Below are 17,767 nucleotides of genomic sequence, written 5' to 3' on the forward strand. Positions count from 1 at the left end.
TGAATGCAGTTCTCCGTGGGTTCAGCTCAGGAACGTCCGTCTTCTCCCAGTGTTCATGTTTATAGCAGGTTGTCAGAAACAACAGCGCCAACTCCTGGTCTGGTAGCGTCAATGCCGTTACCAAGGAAACAGCATTCAGAGCTTTTTAAACCTGAAACTTTTCTGAAACGATGTATTTTCACTTCTTGATGACGGATCTGTCCTCGTCTTCCAGGTTTAAAATGAACGAAGAGCTGGAGAACAACTTCACTCAGCTGTACGACAACTGGACGCTGTACAACTCCTCGGCGGAGGCGCTCATCCCCCGGAGCAACGTCACCTACGTGGGATTCTACCTGCACCAGCCGTCCACGGCGGCCATCTTCATCGTGTCCTACCTGCTCATCTTCCTGGTGTGCATGGTGGGCAACGGGGTGGTGTGCTTCATCGTGCTGCGCAGCAAGAACATGCGCACCGTCACCAACCTGTTCATCCTCAACCTGGCCATCAGCGACCTGCTGGTGGGCATTTTCTGCATGCCCACCACGCTGCTTGACAACATAATCACAGGTGAGGTCTGAACGCCGGGCAGCCGGCTGGCAGGTTAATGGTGCAGGCGAAGTGAACTCTCTGGACGAATTCACACAGGAATAGTGCAAGGTTTTGTTGAGTTTCAGGTCTTTCTTTGACAAAAGGGACTTTTGAGTTTAGTCATTCAACTTCAACATCGAACATCCAGCTGTGTCACATTTAGCGCTGTTTAGGTTCCTGGAGGAGTCTGAACATTTTCACCCATATCCAATATTGATAATGTTGTTATGGCTGATATTTATCTATATTGACAGAAAAACAAGTTTCTAGGATGACTTTGTAAATGGAAAACCATGTAAACACAGAATATGAAATAGTAATTAGTTTCTTTATTTTCCTAAACTTCAAATACCTTCAAATACCTACTCAAATAGTGACTGTATCTTAACCAATCAACAGAGATCTTCACAAAACCAACATTTAGAACCAAGGTGAGGGAACATTGTGGCTCAGTGAATTGGCTCCAGTTAAGGAACAATCCAGATAATGATGTAAAAGAATAACTCATATGCCAGATTCCAAAAACTAATACAATCAAGGTTATTATTTGAACTGTGACATGAAACAAAACTGTTCAGAGAGACAGTGGTCCTGCAGACCAATCAGACCAGCTATTTTGTTGTTATCTGCTCGCAATGTTATTTAAATGTAGCCTACTGTTTTTTTTTTTTAATGTTTGCTGTCTATTTTCCATGTTAAATATTATGATTAGGTAAAGAGGCAGAGCAGGGAAGATCCGGCTTCTTTCTGCAAAACATTCTGTATGGATGAACTGATTCATTTTAATTTTACAATGAAACTAAACTAAGTGAAAACAGAAGCTGTGTTCTGGGCGTCCAGTTACACCACAGCGTTGTTCAGACTCACTGGAAACAAAACTTTTTTGGAAACAGCTCCTAAAGTGACCTTCACTGTGAACATGCAGGCTTAAGATGAAACAAGATGAAATAAAACACAGGAGTCTCTGAATCCCAGTTCTCACTTATCACACAGCTCTCTGGAGTTACAAGCTTTCTTGGCTCTGAGCTTGAAATCGGGCTTGAGAGAAAAGTGGGTGAATATCTGACTGTGTGAGTGTTGGAATCCTGAAATGACACCGGTGACGGTGTTTCCGCCCTCGGGCTTCTCGTTCAGTGTCGCTCCGGTGGTGTGAAGAAGCGGAGGAGTGTGCAGGACCGCTCTTCCTTCCAAAAGCTGTTTTTGTTTCCTGGTTGGAGCGAGGGAATCCGGCTCCTCAGAGCTCCTCCACGTCTTCATGCTTTGACTAATCTTCATCTGCGAAATGCTGACGTTCAGTTTAAAGCAGGTCTGCAGGTTCGCTTTTTCTCCTTTTGTTTTTTTTTTTTCTTTTTCATTTTTTGCTGAAAATATGTTTCTTTCCAGCCTGTTCAGACCTGAAGGTAAAAGAAAGGCTCAGCTGAGTTATGTATGTATCTCATTCAGTATCTCACCATCTGATGTGAGAGATTGTTAAATTAAAACATAAGTGTTAAACACAAACAAATAAAAGCAACGAAGGACGGCTTCTCAGGATTCCGTCTACACTGACAAAGCAGTTTTCAGTCAGTTAAAGATCTGAGTATGAAGTCTGCACCGAGCATCATCTGCTGACTGTTTATGGTCAGACGTGGGTCCAGACCTCATCCTGGAGGCGTTCCAGACCAGTGCGGTCTCCTCAGCCTTTTCTGCACCACCGACCAGCTTTAAGCCACATGATTCTTCCACCGACCGGCAGGACGGTGTGTGAAACGGCTTTAATGAGGACTTAATGATGTGTGGAAGACAAAAAAAAAAAACAGCTGTGATGCACTGAAGGTAGAAGTGAAGCATTTTTCAAAATAAAATAGCATAAATTTAGATGTACATTTTCAAAATAGAACTTTTTATTTATACTTTTTAAAGGTGCTGTAGGCAGGATTTTGCTAGTCATTGCTAATTTTTCTGTGTTTTCTTTGGATTAAATGTTAGAGTATCCATTGATAATCCTTTAGGAGTGTAGCATAATTGCACTACCGCGAGGGCGCAGCGTTTCCATCTGTCTCTGTTCTGAGCTGAAAAGGAATCTCCACAGCTCCAGGTATCTTTGACCAATCAGAAGAGCCCCTGAGTCTCTAACCGTGACTGGTAGAGGGGCATTCATCACGTTCTTGTGGGAGGGGCTTAACTTGCGTCAGGGCGTGATGTCAGAGAAAACAGGACAGGATTGGCTGTGCTGGATTTCAAATCACCATCTTAGATGAGTCAAATCGCCATCTTGCTTAGGTAAACCTAAGCAAGATGGCGGAGATGCTGAATCCTGCCTACAGCACCTTTAAATTCTATATTTGCATTCTGTACGACCTTTGACCTCATGCACTGGAACAAGGAAGACCCGACCATTAGCAGTGGATTAGTTTGGCTGCAGTCGGATGGGTGAACAGTGTCTGTTCATGTGTTCATGCGTCTTCATGTGTTTTTTTTTTCTCTTTGACTCGGCTGATCACTGACGTGATTCCCAGCAGAACTCTGCAGTCTGTGTTGTCAGATGACATCTTGACATGTCTGCATCCTCTCTCTCCACTTTCACCATAACCAAGGAACATTTCTGGAATTGGCTGCCATGTTGGATCCAGTCATCCGGGTCCATTTTTCGCGAGTTTTCCCATTTTACCAGGAATTATTCATTTTGCGTGTCTTCCTGCGTTTTCAGTGACGTGCACTTATTCCTGCGATGTTTGAGATGAGAAAGACTTTTTCCCAAAATAAAGCCAGCACGCTGAAAACAGCGCTGTCTCACTCAGGCACACGTCGGACTGACGTGGTGTCGGGGGAAATCCATCCGGCAGAAGCACTTTTTAGTATTAAATCCCTGCTGCCATGACATAACTCCTGGTGAAATCCAGGATGATCAGGGACAGATCGCAACTGCCGGAGGCAAACACAGAGGGAGCTTATTAGGAGATTTGAAATGAGAGATCGGACTGAGAGCTTCTCTCCTCTGCAGTGCTTTTCTTTTTCAGTTCAACAGAGTCTTGGAGATGTTAAAGTTAATGTGGAGCAGATCTTTCTTTTCTGTCATCTTCAGGAACTGTTGCCCTCCTGTTACTGTCGTCATGTAAACGGGGCTCCAGTGTTAAAAAAAAAAAAAAAAAAAAAAGCAAAGTTCATCCTTCCTCCTGCGGCTGATCTGCTGCCCGTCAGTTTGACCAGAAATATTCTTGCACTGAAAAGCTCCCGTCCAGCTCTCACTCATTTCCCTGACGGACAGGTTTTTATCTCCCACCTTCCTTCATCTGTGCAGGAAGAGAGTCGTCCTTCTCAATCATGTTCTCCAATCCTGGGCTTTCTTCTGTGAATATTCAGAGAATTGTACAATATCCAAAACCAGTGAAGTTAGCACATTGTGTAAATCCTAAGTAAAAACAGAATATAATGATTTGCAAATCCTTTTCAACCTGTATTCAGTTGAATATGCAGCGAAGACAAGATACTTAACGTTCAAACTGGTAAACTGTGTTATTTTTTTGCAAATATTAGCTCATTTTGAATTTGATGCCTGCAACATGTTTCAGAAAAGGTGGCACAAGTGGCAAAAAAAAAGACTGAGAAAGTTAAAGAACGCCCATCAAACACTTATTTGGAACATCCCACAGGTGAACAGGCTAATTGAGAACAGGTGGAGAACAGGTGGTGCCATGATTGGGTATAAAAGCAGCTTCCCTGAAATGGTCAGTCATTCACAGATGAGCATGGGGCGGGGGTCACCACTTTGTGAACAAATGCGTGAGCAAATTATCGAACAGTTTAAGAACAACATTTCCCAATGAGCTATTGCAAGGAATTTAGGGATTTCATCGTCTACGATCCATAATATTGTCAAAAGGTTCAGAGAATCTCTAGAAATTACTGCCCATAAGCCGCAAGGCCGAAAACCAACATTGAATGTCCGTGACCTTCGATCCCTCAGGTGGAACTGTGTCAAAAACCGGCATCACTGCGTAAAGGATATCACCACATGGGCTCAGGAGCACTTCAGAAAACCACCGTCAGTAACTACAGCTCGTCGTTACAACTGTAAGAGGAAGTTGAAACTCTACTATGCCAAGCGAAAGCCCTTTATCAACAACACCCATCTAAGATTTACTGATGCAAAGTGGAAAAGTGTTCTGTGGTCTGACGAGTCCACATTTCAAATTGTCTTTGGAAAGTGTGTTTATCGTGTCCTCCAGACCAAAGAGGAAAAGAACCAGCCAGACTGTTCAAAGCCAGCATCTGTGATGGTCTGGGGGTGTATTCGTGAACAAGGCATGGGTAGCTTCCACATCTGTGAAGGCGCCATTAATGCTGAAAGGTACATACAGTTTTTGGAGCAAAATATGTTGCCATCCAACCTTTTTCAAGACGCCCCTGCTTATTTCAGAAAGACAGAGCCAAGTCACATTCTGCTCGTGTTGCAACAGCGTGGCTTCGTAGTAAAACAGTGCAGGTACTAGACTGGCCTGCCTGGAGTCCAGACCTGTCCCCCATTGAAAAAATGTGTGGTGTGTTATGAAGCGTGAAATACAACATCGGAGACCTCGGACTGTTGAACAACTTAAACTGTACATCAAGCAAGAGTGGGAAAGAATTCCACCTGTAAAGCTTCAAAAATTGGTCTCCTCAGTTCCCAAACGTTGACTGAGTGTTGGTTAAAGGAAAGGCCGTGGAACACCGTGGTAAAAATGCCCCTGCGCCAACTTTCTTGCACTGTGTTTCTGCCATAAAATTCTAAGTTGATAATTATTTGCAAAAGAAAATAAAGTTTCTCAGTTCTAACATAAAATTTCCTGTCTTTGCAGTGTATTCAATTGAATATAAGTTGAAAAGGATTTGCAAATCATTGTATTCTGTTTTTTTTTTTTTTTTAATTTTATCTCAACAAATGAATGAAGCAAGTCTCCATTATAGACATTTTCTAATGAAAAAAATCCTTTGTCTTCCCATTCCTTTCAAACAAATGCTTTTTTATTCACGTTCCGCTTCAGATTAGACCACATGCTGGAGGCTCGATTCAAATAAAGATCAGACTCCATCAGCGACGAGACCTTCTTACACAACCCTGAAGCCCTCAACAGCTCAGTGGGCGAGGAGCTGAGACAGATCGCTGAGAGCTCTTTATTACTGATTATGATAAATCCTATCGACACATCTTGATTTTGTACGTTTTTCATAGAAGTCTGCCGCATGAAATGAAACCTCAGAGCCTAAAGAGTCATTTGAAAATGAAAATGAAATATTAGATTAAGTGTCTGAGCACAAAGACAGAAGCTAAGGACCATAATGAACCAAAGAGAGAAAGAAAAATGATAAAACAATTAAAATGCTGCAAAGCTCAGAAAAAAAAAATCATTAAAACTTAAAATCAAACCATGTAAAATAATGAACTGAATTGATTTACATAAAACATGAAAGGCTGGTAGAAGGTGGCATGAAATAATAATGAGATAAAATCTGAGAGTCTGAATTTCCAGGTGGGATTTTCTGCCTAAATCTAATTTGTTTTTACCGTGTTTTTACACATATTCCATCAAATGACCCTTATCTGGCTCAGGTTATGCTGCAGTAAAATGCCGTGGGGGTGTTCAGCTCTCAGAATTAATATCCGGATCTGTCCACAGCGACTGGATTTCTTGGCACTGGGTGCAGCCCTCGTCACGACGGCGCGTTCGGGCCGGACGGCCTCTCAGCTGTCAGAGCCTGTCAGAGCAGAAACCGTCAAACAAATGGAAAACACTGTTTTCGGTCCCCTGTGGCTGAGATGTCTGCACATCTTCTGCTTCACCGGCAGGATTATTGAAAATATTTGATTTGGAGGCCTTGAGATGATGACGTGCTGTGTTGGACAGAAGCACAAGCTGTGAACAGGCTCGGAAAATATGTTGTTGTTCCCTCTTTCAGAGAAACTGAGACAAGATCGCTACGTTGAGCTGGATTCATTTCTCCTCACAGCACCAACGTTTAATTGTTTTAAGGCTGAAATGGAAAGTGAAAAATAAGTGAAGCTACAGAATGTCGAAATAAGCATGGACTGAAGTTCAACTGGGAAATGAAAAAACAAAAGAGGAACAAATAGGTAAACAGGAAAAGGCTCTTCAAGGTGTTCATTTCTATTCAGCTTCATTTCTATAGCACCAAACACAACAAGTCATTTCAGTGTGTCATCAAACTCAGCAACAAAGACGATCTAAATTTAAAAAACTCAATCAATCATGATTATAATGTCATATTATTAAAATACTGAGAAAGAAAAAGTATTTGTTTGATGATTTACCATCAAGCAGCAACTCCAACAAGAAGAAAATTATTATCAGTTTTAACAAAAACGCAGTTTTTGGAATAGATTCGTCAATACATAATATTGCAGCATTTAGAATCACTTTTATTTCACATCTCTATACTATAAAATGTTTTGCATACAGCAGTTAAAGGTGCTGTGGGCAGGATTTTGCTAGTCAATGCTAATTTTTCTGTGTTTTCTTTGGATTAAATGTTAGAGTATCCATTGATAATCCTTTAGGAGTGTAGCATAATTGCACAGCATTTCCATCTGTCTCTGTTCTGAGCTGAAAATCAATCTCAACAGCTCCAGGTATCTTTGACCAATCAGAAGAGTCCCTGAGGCTCTAACCCTGATTGGTCGAGCGGCGTTCGTTGCACGTTCTTGTGGGAGGGTCTTAACTTGCGTAAGGGCGTGATGTCAGAGAAAACGGGATAGGATTGGCTGTGCTGGGTTTCAAATCGCCATCTTAGATGGGTCAAATCGCAAGATGGCGGAGATGCAGAATCCTGCCTACAGCACCTTTAAATGTATCTGCTTTAGACACTTTAACAGTGCTGTTTTTAGAGCGCCTCAGTGAATCAAGGAGGAAAGAAAAAGCAGTTCAGTTTTCAGTCGATGGTTCTTCTGCGCAGCTTATTGTCCAAAATGGACATGGTAAGAATTTGGGTTAATTCAACAAATGCAGATGTGGTGATAATTTCTGAAACTTGGTTGACCAAATCTATCACTGATGATGACATTAACATACCTGGCTATAATGTTTATCGTTCTGACAGGCCCAAGAAAGGTGGTGGCATAGCCATTTATGTTAAAGCAAGATTTTATACTTCCATTGTTTTGTCAGAGTCTATTTGTAAGCAAGTGGAATTTTTAGCTCTTAATGTGGAAATAGTCAAGTCATTCTCCTTGACTGTCGTTGGGTGTTATAGGCCTCCATCTGCAACCAAAGAAGCATTAATATCTTTAAAGCAGCTTCTGTCTAAATTAAATTATAATGAACTTCTAATCGCTGGAGATATGAACTGGGACTGGTTAAATTGTGTGTCTGATGAATTTAAATCCTTTTGTGACTCTGCTAATCTTACCCAGCTGGTCAACATGCCTACAAGGCCAAATCTTAAAAATCCTGACAAGTCTACTTTGATCGATTTAATTCTAACAAATGTTCCTCACAAATTCTCATCATTGGGTGTCTTCTGCAATGATTTGAGTGATCACTGTGTTGTTGCTGCTTGCAGGAATACTAAAATCCCTAAATGCAATCCACGCATCGTTTGCAAGACAATCCTAAAAAGATTCAATGTACATGCTTTTTATCATGATTTATCTCTGGTGAACTGGGGGCATATAGGTCTGTTGCCGGATGTGGAATTAGCCTGGTCTTTCTTCAAGGAAAATTTGGTGAAAATTATAAACAAACATGTTCCTATTAAGAAAATCAGAGTGAAGGGAAGAGAAAATCCTTGGTTCTCTCCAGAGTTGTCAGACATTATCCATCAGTGAAACATGGCATGGGCCAAAGCCAGAAGAAGTGATTTTGCCACCAATTGGTCTGTTTTCCGGCAGCTAAGAAATAAATGCACTTCCCTCATCAAAAAAGCTAAATCAGAGTATTACTTGTCTGTTACAACTGAGAATCTTAATAATCCACAGAAATTTTGGAAAGTGATTAAGTCTATCTCTAAACAAAAGTTCTCAGGCTCTTCCGTGATTTGTTCTAAAGGATTCAGTCCCAGTTTATGATAGAGCTGAGGTTTTAAACTGCTTCAATAAGCATTTTGTATCATCTGGTTCCTTGTTTGATTCTTCAGGAGCTGCCTCTTTGTCTCCCTGCACAGACCATCCAATGTTTTCTGGAGACCTTTTTAGTTTTGCTCCTTTTACTGTGCAGCAAGTGCATAAAGCCCTCAAAGAACTAGATCACAAGAAACCCCCTGGACCAGACCTGATAGAGCCATATTTTTTTTATATTGGCAGCTGATTTTGTAGCACAGCCACTTACAATGCTTTATAATCTTTCAATTGCAGTTTTAACCAATTATAGGCCAATATCTAACTTGTGTACCCTGTCGAAAGTTCTTGAATCTCTTGTGTGTGATGAACTTAAAGATTTTTTAGATTCTAATGAACTTATCTCAAAGTTGCAGTCAGGCTTTAGGAAAAGGCACAGTACTATCACTGCTGCCACTAAAGTGATTAATGATATAATTGTTGCTCTTGACAATAAGCAGTGCTGCGCTTCACTTTTTATTGATTTGTCAAAAGCTTTTGACAAGGTGGATCATACTGTTTTAAAGCAAAGGCTTCATCATTTTGGTTTGTCTGATCATGCAGTGTCCTGGTTTGCATATTATTTGAGTGACAGGACTCAGTGCATTAAATATGAAGGGTTTTGTTCTGACTTTATGAGTGTCCACAAGGGGGTGCCACAGGGTTCAATACTGGGACCCCTCTTGTTCATAATGTACATTAATGATTTGGGTCTCAATGTGTCAGATGCTAACATGCACTTCTATGCCGATGACACAATTATTTACTGTTATGGACCAACCCGACTAAAGCTGTTGAATCCTTGCAGAAAGCTTTTAATGTGGTCCAGAACACACTTATGCAGCTAAAGTTAGTCCTCAACACTTACAAGACTAAACTGATGTTGTTTTCAAACAATAAGAAGGTGCTTCAAACTGTCCCCCCAGTGTTTACATTTGAGGGAAATGTCATAGAAGTGGTTCATGTGTACAAATATCTTGGCGTCTTGCTTGATGAGGGCCTCTCCTTCAAGCCACACATTGAAAATCTTGTGAAGAAACTGAAACTCAAATTGGGTTTTTTTCTTCAGAAATAAATTTTGCTTTTCTTTCAATGTGAAAAAGCGGCTTGTCACTGCAACATTTTTATCAATTTTGGATTATGGAGACCTGCTGTACATGAATGCCTCAGCTCAATGTCTTCGGAAGATTGACACTGTTTATCATGCGTCATTGAGGTTTATTACCAACTGTAGAGCTTTGACTCATCATTGTGATTTGTATTGTCGTGTGGTGACGGCCGCCTTTGTCCACCAGGAGGTTGGGACATTGGTACATTTTTATTTACAAGGCCATGCTTGGTCTACTGCCCTCCTACATATGTAACTTAATCACACGAAGAAGTGTTGATTCTTACGGCTTGCGTTCAAATGATCATTTGTTGCTCTGTGTTCCTTTTGCCCGAACAGAACTGGGGAAAAGAGCTTTCTTCCACTCTGCTCCCACTACATGGAATATGTTGCAAAAAAAACTGGAGATTAACTGAGCTTATCCCATTGAACAAATTTAAAGCCAGACTGAGAGCACTTGAAATGGACTCTTTAAATTGTAATTGTTTTATGCAATTTGATATGGATATTGTTTGATGTTTTTATTGTAACAGTTGTAACTTTGCTGCCTCTTGGCCAGGACTCCCTTGAAAACGAGGTTTTTAATCTCAATGGGATTATCCTGGTTAAATAAAGGTTAAATTAAAAAAAAAAAAAAAAAATTCAATATCTTGTTATGAGATCAAACTGAGCTGCAGGGGAAGTCCAGACGTGACAGCGCGCCACTCCTCACATCTGGAAGAAGAGTGGCCATGACAGGAAATGTACAGGAGGATAGAAAGGGGGGGGGGGGGGGTGGGGGCATGTTTGAGTTTGAAAATGTCACATGTCAGATTCAGCAGCGAGAACCGGGAGGCCAAACCCTCCACGTCGCCGAGCTGCCAGCCGAGCGGCGCCGAGCCGTGACGCAGACGTCAGTCACACGGCGTCACCCGTCTGAGAGGCTTTGAGCGGACGGCCATATGCCGTGTGCTGTTCTCCAGTGGGAGAGCGAGTTCCCGGACAAATGACTCTGCGCCGCTCTCTGGATCCACACTGAGAGGCTTCAGCCCCGCCGGCCGCCCAGAGCAGATGGCTGCAGAGGACAGGTCCTCTGAAGAGGCCCCGATGGGCTGATGGAGGTTTAGAAGGTGTGTGTGTGTGTGTGTGTGTGTGTGTGTGTGTGTGTGTGTGTGTGTGTGTGTGTGTGTGTCTAAAAGGAAAACAAACTCTCCGCACATTGTTATCAGAACATAATCCGAGTATTTTTGCAGCGCAGATGCTTTATGGAGACCTTCATGTCATCACTGTATCATTCTTTACACAGAATCTCCACAGGATCAATCAGCAAATCGATGCATTTAACAATTTATCAAGGTACGTTTTATAGCAGCACTTGAAATTCAGAAAACAGCCAAATTGCCTGAAAATCTTTGGACTTGTAACCAGAAAATATTTCCATCTAAAGTGAGCTTCACTCATCCACATGTAGTGCAAGTAGGTTTTTTTTTTTGTCTATTTTTTTTAAGTCAATAGTTGAGCATTTTATGTTGTTTCTGGTTAAAGAATTTTTTTGTTGTAAATTGTCATTTTGAATCATAGTTATGAATGTTCTCAGATGTACACAACTTCCATGTCAAAAAATTGCCTCCTTAAAATGAGAAACTATCTCCTTAAAACAAGAAACTACCATGTTAAAATGATAAAGTACCTCGTCTAAACAAGAAACTACCGCAATAAAAGGAGAAACTGGCTCATTACAACAAGATAAAGCTCAGAAGAATATTTCTTTACTGTGGTGGTTCTGTGCTTTTGTTGATACGCTCAATAACACGCTAAAATAATAACCGAGGTGAACAGAGAATTATGGGAGATTCATGACGGCATTCAAAAAAGCTGCTCCTACGAATCTGATAAATTGCTGTTCACCTTGAATATTTTAGTGAATTAATTTGAATTTTTTTAATCCCAAGATCCAAGATCCACATGAGCAAGAAGAGGCTACTGTGGAAAGGAAAACTCTTTTAAAAAAAAGAAACCTGTAGAACCAGGCTCAGAGAAGGAGAAACCTGCAGAAACGGAGAGAGAGGTTTCGATCATTGTCAGTTTCAACTGAGAATTAGACACTACTAGCCCAGACATACTATTTTGGATGAGTAATAACAGCTTTTAATTAATTGAAATGAACAGGGGAGTGAATTTAAACGCTGCATAGCGTCATGGAATCACCCTAAGTTGAAGCATAAGCATTAACTCTATGCAGTAAAACTGGATATGGAGCAGTTGAAATTGATGCGCTGTGGAGTTAAACAAGAGAACCCACTGACAAATAAATAAAATAGAAGTTGTTTTTTTTGTTTCAGGTGGTGCCTGAACCTGATGTCAGTCTTCCATGGTTCAGGACGGTGTGTTTTTAATAGTAATAGTAAAAAAGTTCGGACTTCAACCCTGAAATCCTGATTGCCACACTTTTGCGACCCTGAGGATTGATGCAGGTGGCATTTTATCTTTCCAATCATTTGTTCCCTCCATACTCTTATAAACAGTGAGTTGACACGGACCCATGGAAGTCCCCCCACCCCTTTGGTTTTCATCAGTATTGCACTGCGGTCTCCGACCGCCCGCCGTCCACTGCGCCTGAGCGCGTCCTGCTCTGAGCCGCAGACACGCTGTTCGCAGTCTGACAGGGATGTGATGTGAATGTGTGTGTTTCTGTCTGCGCCCAGCTTGCAGTCTGTCTTTTACAAAATGTGGGATGTGTGGTTAGTGTGGTCAGAGGGGTTTTGTCAGACCGTCGCCCACGAACAGCCAGTGTCAAAATGAAGCATTAGAGTGACTCCAGACGCTCTGGAGAACAGGTGAAATGCTCCATTTAGCTTAAACAGCCACATCTGATGGGTTTTTTATTTTTCTTTTCTTCTCTTGTTGGTGTTCCCTTCTGCTGGAGTAGAGGAGAGGAGATGGTTCGAGCACTGATGGGGGACCAGTGGAGTGCTTTTCCAGTTCTTTCTCTCACTTTTCCTCCGGTTCAGGTTCATTAAAAATGCTCTGGCGGTGACACCGAGACAGATGCAGAGCAGTGAAGAGTGGCTCACAGACGGGGAAAATCAATCAGGGTTTACAACAGAAACATAAGACATTCTGGGAAAAAGGAAACTAAGACTCAGAACCACCAACGAGTGAGCAGGAGCTAAACAACAAACCGGCAAATCACCATTAACAACATGGTTGGCTGTCAAAGTAAAAGCCTAAAATGCCCTCAAAATGAAAGCCCTTGTTTACTGAAAATGCCATTTAAAACCTCCAAAGTAACCAGTCAGGGGGGAGCCACGGCCACGGAGCCACACAGCACACACTGTTTGCTGTATTCTTCTTCAATACAAGATAAACGTTCTGTTACAGTCAGATTTACTTTTCTCAAGCACTGAAATGACTGTCTGGACCCACAAACACCCTGTACTCAGGAGGAATGTGCAAACTTGCTGACTTGTACGCCTAAGAGAGACACGGTTTTTCCCCTCACCGGATGGAACGCTTTCTTTCTTTGCTCCACCGTCGTCGGTGGAGAGCAGGACAGTTGAGCTGCAGCCCAGGTCACAGCTGTCAGGGCTTATGGGTGATTATTTCGAGGATGACACAGTCAGACGTCTCTGCTGTCAGCATCTATTCCCATGGGTGATTAAGGACTGTTGAGAAAGGGATTTTCCCCACATGTGACATGGAAAAATGAAATCAGCAAAATCTTTTGCCTTGTGGAGGCCCCGTCGACGCGGCAGCATGAACTCCCGCTGCATTTTGTGGGTCCGTTCACACACACACACACAAACACACGCTCGCATTCACACCCGGAGAAAAGCCACATGTGCCGTTTTGCTCCAAGGCGATATGCTAATGCTACGCTAGCACCATGCATCTGTTTAATGTGATGGGGGGGGGTAATATAGAGAGAATGAACTTCAGATGAAGAAACTGTTTCATAAATGTGGTTGTGAAGTTGATGGAATAACTGAAGTGTCAAAATAAGTGGAGGCAGCAGAAATATTGATTCATCACTTTGATTTCTGACCTTACTGGGAAACACCCCCCCCCCCCGGTATCTGGAGTCCAATTGGTTTTATGATGTGCAGGGTTGGTGCTAATGCACTTTCCTCTGTTCAGGGAGCCTGAGCGTTTTCAAAAAGTTGTGTTTGCAGTGTTTCTGAGCACCGTTGCCATGTGGACTGAGTCTCACACACCCTCACCCAGCTGTCCCAACTCTTACGTTTGAATTCACTTGCTTATTTTATCTCACAACTTTGTGTTTAATTGTCAGAAATTGTGCGTCTTTTCTGGAGCAGTTCACTCCTCTGAAGCTACTCGGTGACGTTCACACTGAACAATGTTAATGAAGGAGGAGGAGAGGAGGGAAAACCATTTAAAGTTCCTGATTCTAACTCCTTAAATCTTCAGCGGCTGTCTCGGTTTTGCTTCAGCACCTGAAGGACAAGTTGAGGAAAATCTTTTGACATCATTTAGCAGATGGAAGCTTTTTATCATCCAGATGGTTTAAGGAGATTTTTGGGATTACTTTCTGGCGCGTTTGGGGAAAAAATGTTTTTGAACTAACGGAATATTTTTAACAGGGACACAGTTGATTAACATTTGGAGCTGTGCTCCCCCATGAGAGGCGCGATGCCATCTGTTCCTGTACTGAATCAGCTGATCGTGTCTCTCCTGTCGACAGGATGGCCTTTTGGAAGCCTGGTCTGCAAAATGAGCGGCATGGTTCAGGGGATCTCCGTGTCGGCTTCCGTCTTCACACTGGTCGCCATCGCGGTTGACAGGTACTGTGATTGTGTTTCACCCTCACTCTCTCAAAGCAGGTGAATCGATCAGTGAATAGAAAGGCGGTCTGCGGGTCTCAGGTGACTCCAGCGGGCTTCCTGTATGAGAGTGGAAGCTTCAACAAAAGACGTAGAATTCTCTGAATATCTTAACCTTAGCCTCAATGGCTGAAAAAGCCATCTGTCAGGAGTAAAGATGAATCAGATTAGTGTGGGACAGACCGGACAGCCAAACCATTCAAAAACAACCCTTAGACCAGGAATGAAGCCCAGAAGTGAGTCGTTTCTCCTTAGATGGTAGATTTAGATTTGTTTATTTTTTGTAAAAAGCAAATGTCAAGACTTACATTTGTAGTTTAGATAATGTTTTGACTTAATTTATTCTAGATCGCATTTGATCGCATTTCATGTTCAAGAAATGTCTTGAACATGAACATAAATGTGTTTGAAATTTCTCCTTCCAATTGTTTTATATTGTCATGATTTACTTCACTGTAACACACTGGAGTGCAGCGCAGCGCTGTCAGGACCGTGTCTGGATCAGCTGTGTGAAAGGTCAAACGCATCTCATGGTGTTGAACACTGTGGTTTTGCCCTCTCTTTGGCATCTTGTGTAAGTGCTTCCTTGAATGACGACTTCTGAAATTTGTGCACATGTTTTTGGAGATGAGGACCCTTTTAAAATCTCAAACACCAAAGAAAGAACAGCTGCCAAAATCCACATCGATACAAAAGACGAAGCCATTTCCAAACATTTGGTCCCAAGGTTTCCCTTCATTTTACCTTGACTTGACTCTCTCCGCAGTATTATGCTTGTATTTTGTCATATTTCTGTGATGCAGAAGTCAACAATTTAAAAAATAAACATGTTGAAAAGAAGGGCGAAAAGACCTTTTTAAGAGGTGAAATTCCAAATTTGAAGTGTTTATTTCAGCCTGTCAGTGTTTCGTAGATAAAAGGAAAAGCTGTGAATTCACTTCAAAAAGAAGCAATCTGGCCTCCCGAAACAGCAGGTGTCATTCGAATGAAACGCAGACACGGTCGTACATACAGATGACAAATAAACCGCCGGACGGCACATAAATGAGACGATGCATCCCTGAAACCTGAGTCTACACCGAGCAAAGTATCGACCAGCCTTATTCATGTGTTCCAGGATCTTTTCAGGGTCGAACGCAGACATGGATCAAAGCAAGGACTTCACCTCTCAGTAACAAAAAGGAAAGAAAGTAGTTTAACAAATTTGAAAATGAACAGAACAGCAACAGAAATGAAAAGTCAGACACTGAGTAGCAAACCTCAAATCAGGTTTCAGCTGTCCGCTGTGCAAATGATCAAAGTTACCAAGTACACATCAGAAACATGTTTTGCACATACAAAGAACAAATCTCTTCAATTACAAAAAAAAATCCTTCAAACTAAAATCTGTCAAGTATAAAAGAAATTCTTCAAGTGCAAAAAATAATTCTACAACTTTAAAAGAAGTCACGTGACTTTGTCACTAGTTTTGCAGATCCACACACACATGCCAGAACTTTCTAAGAAATGTCTGTAATTGGCAGCAGCAGGTGGTGCTCTTGATTCCATTTGAGACTTCCACAATGATTATAAATATCTTTATTCGAGGCTGCCGCCTTTGACTTGGAATCACACGAACACAGAAACCTTCTTGGAAGGAGAAACGCCAATTTTTGGGGATGAACATGATGAGCAGCCAATATGGCGGCATTAAATGTGAGAAAGGGACTTTCATATGAACAGAACACCATGTTGGATTGTTACGACAGTGACTGTCAACTCTAAAACTACCAGGACCAGGAGAATCTAGACTGGGAGTCACGACACTGTAGAGGAAACCATTGTTCTTATTGTTCATCTGTAATGAAATAGTTTTGTGTTTTCCAATGACATTGTTGCAGTATAAACGGGTCCTAAAACAAGCTCAACTGTTCGGTCTTTTTTTTCGCGCATGAACTGAACAATTCAAATTCCACTTATGTAGATTCAGTTGAAGCTCATGTTGACAAATATCCAACACTTTTTTGAGAAAGTACCTCCCTATGCAGATGAAAGATTGTTCTACTGTTACTGCAGTCATATGAGTTGTTCTCATGTATTTCTATTCATGCTGTCTTTTTGATCTTTTGGCAGATTCAGATGCATTGTCTACCCATTCAAGCAAAAGCTGACCATATCCACGGCCACCTTGATAATCGTCATCATCTGGGTCCTGGCCATCTCCATCATGTGCCCCTCTGGAGTCATGCTACAAGTCACCAAGGAGCAAACCATCCGCGTGCTGCTGGGCTACGACAACAAAACCAGCCCCTTTTACTGGTGCAGGGAGAACTGGCCCAACCAGGAGATGAGGAAGATTTACACCACGGTCCTCTTCGCCAACATCTACCTTGCCCCGCTTTCCCTCATCGTCATCATGTACGCCCGCATCGGCATCACGCTTTTCAAAACGGCCGTGCCGACCGGAGGGAAGCCGGGCCACGACAGCCGGCACACTGTGTCCAAGAAAAAACAGAGGGTGATCAAGATGCTTCTCATAGTGGCGCTGCTCTTCATCCTGTCCTGGCTGCCGCTGTGGACTCTCATGATGCTGAGTGACTACGCCAGCCTGACAGAGCAGCAGTACAGGATCATCAACATCTACATCTACCCCTTCGCCCACTGGCTGGCCTTCTTCAACAGCAGCGTCAACCCCATCATCTACGGCTTCTTCAACGAGAATTTCCGCCGAGGGTTTCAGGCCGTGTTCAAGTTCAGCCTGTGCACGGCGGACGGCCAGCGGAGGAAAACGTACTCGCACAGACTGCAGGGAAACTCTGTGCTTCCAGCTAATAACGTGCAAACCTCCCTGGAGCCCATCTCCCTCAACAGCCTGGATAAGACCACTTCCAGGCGGCTCAACCACGTGGCGGAGCACGACCTGGTCATGGAGGACTTGGAAAAGGGGTCGGGCAGCAGTGGCGGCGTGACCGCCGTGTCTATTTGAAGACATGCCTGGACTCACTCATGAAGCTGATGTGGAAGTTTGCGCTATAGTCATCCACTGTGCCTCAGGAAACTGCCAGGCTTACTTAGATCCGTTGTTTCAAAGCATTTTTCTCAACATAGATGAAACCCGTTCAGTGATTAATGTATTTTAATGATTGACTTTTAAATTATTTTTGCCTTTAAGTGCAATGTGTGTTATTCTTAATTTGGACATGAAAATTACTTTTAAAAGTC

At 42.3% G+C, this 17,767-nt stretch overlaps 1 protein-coding gene across 1 annotated transcript; it reads left to right on the forward strand.

Annotated features, from left to right (window-relative positions):
- The first annotated feature begins 218 nt into the window (after positions 1 to 218).
- LOC115398199 (neuropeptide FF receptor 2-like) lies at positions 219 to 17,562 on the forward strand. The gene is made up of 3 exons (XM_030104870.1): positions 219 to 549; positions 14,428 to 14,527; positions 16,679 to 17,562. Exons 1-3 carry the CDS (start codon positions 222 to 224, stop codon positions 17,529 to 17,531), a joined length of 1,281 nt encoding a protein of 426 aa, XP_029960730.1. The 5' UTR covers positions 219 to 221; the 3' UTR covers positions 17,532 to 17,562.
- Positions 17,563 to 17,767: the final 205 nt, after the last annotated feature.

Source organism: Salarias fasciatus, chromosome 12 (assembly GCF_902148845.1).
Source record: "Salarias fasciatus chromosome 12, fSalaFa1.1, whole genome shotgun sequence".
In the NCBI taxonomy this organism is placed as follows: domain Eukaryota; kingdom Metazoa; phylum Chordata; class Actinopteri; order Blenniiformes; family Blenniidae; genus Salarias; species Salarias fasciatus.

Coding starts and splice junctions, on each gene's coding strand:
- LOC115398199 (XM_030104870.1), top strand. CDS start 222: ATGAACGAAGAGCTGGAGAACAACTTCACTCAGCTGTACGACAACTGG. Junction 550..14,427: donor GCTTGACAACATAATCACAG/GTGAGGTCTGAA, acceptor TCCTGTCGACAG/GATGGCCTTTTGGAAGCCTG. Junction 14,528..16,678: donor GTCGCCATCGCGGTTGACAG/GTACTGTGATTG, acceptor ATCTTTTGGCAG/ATTCAGATGCATTGTCTACC.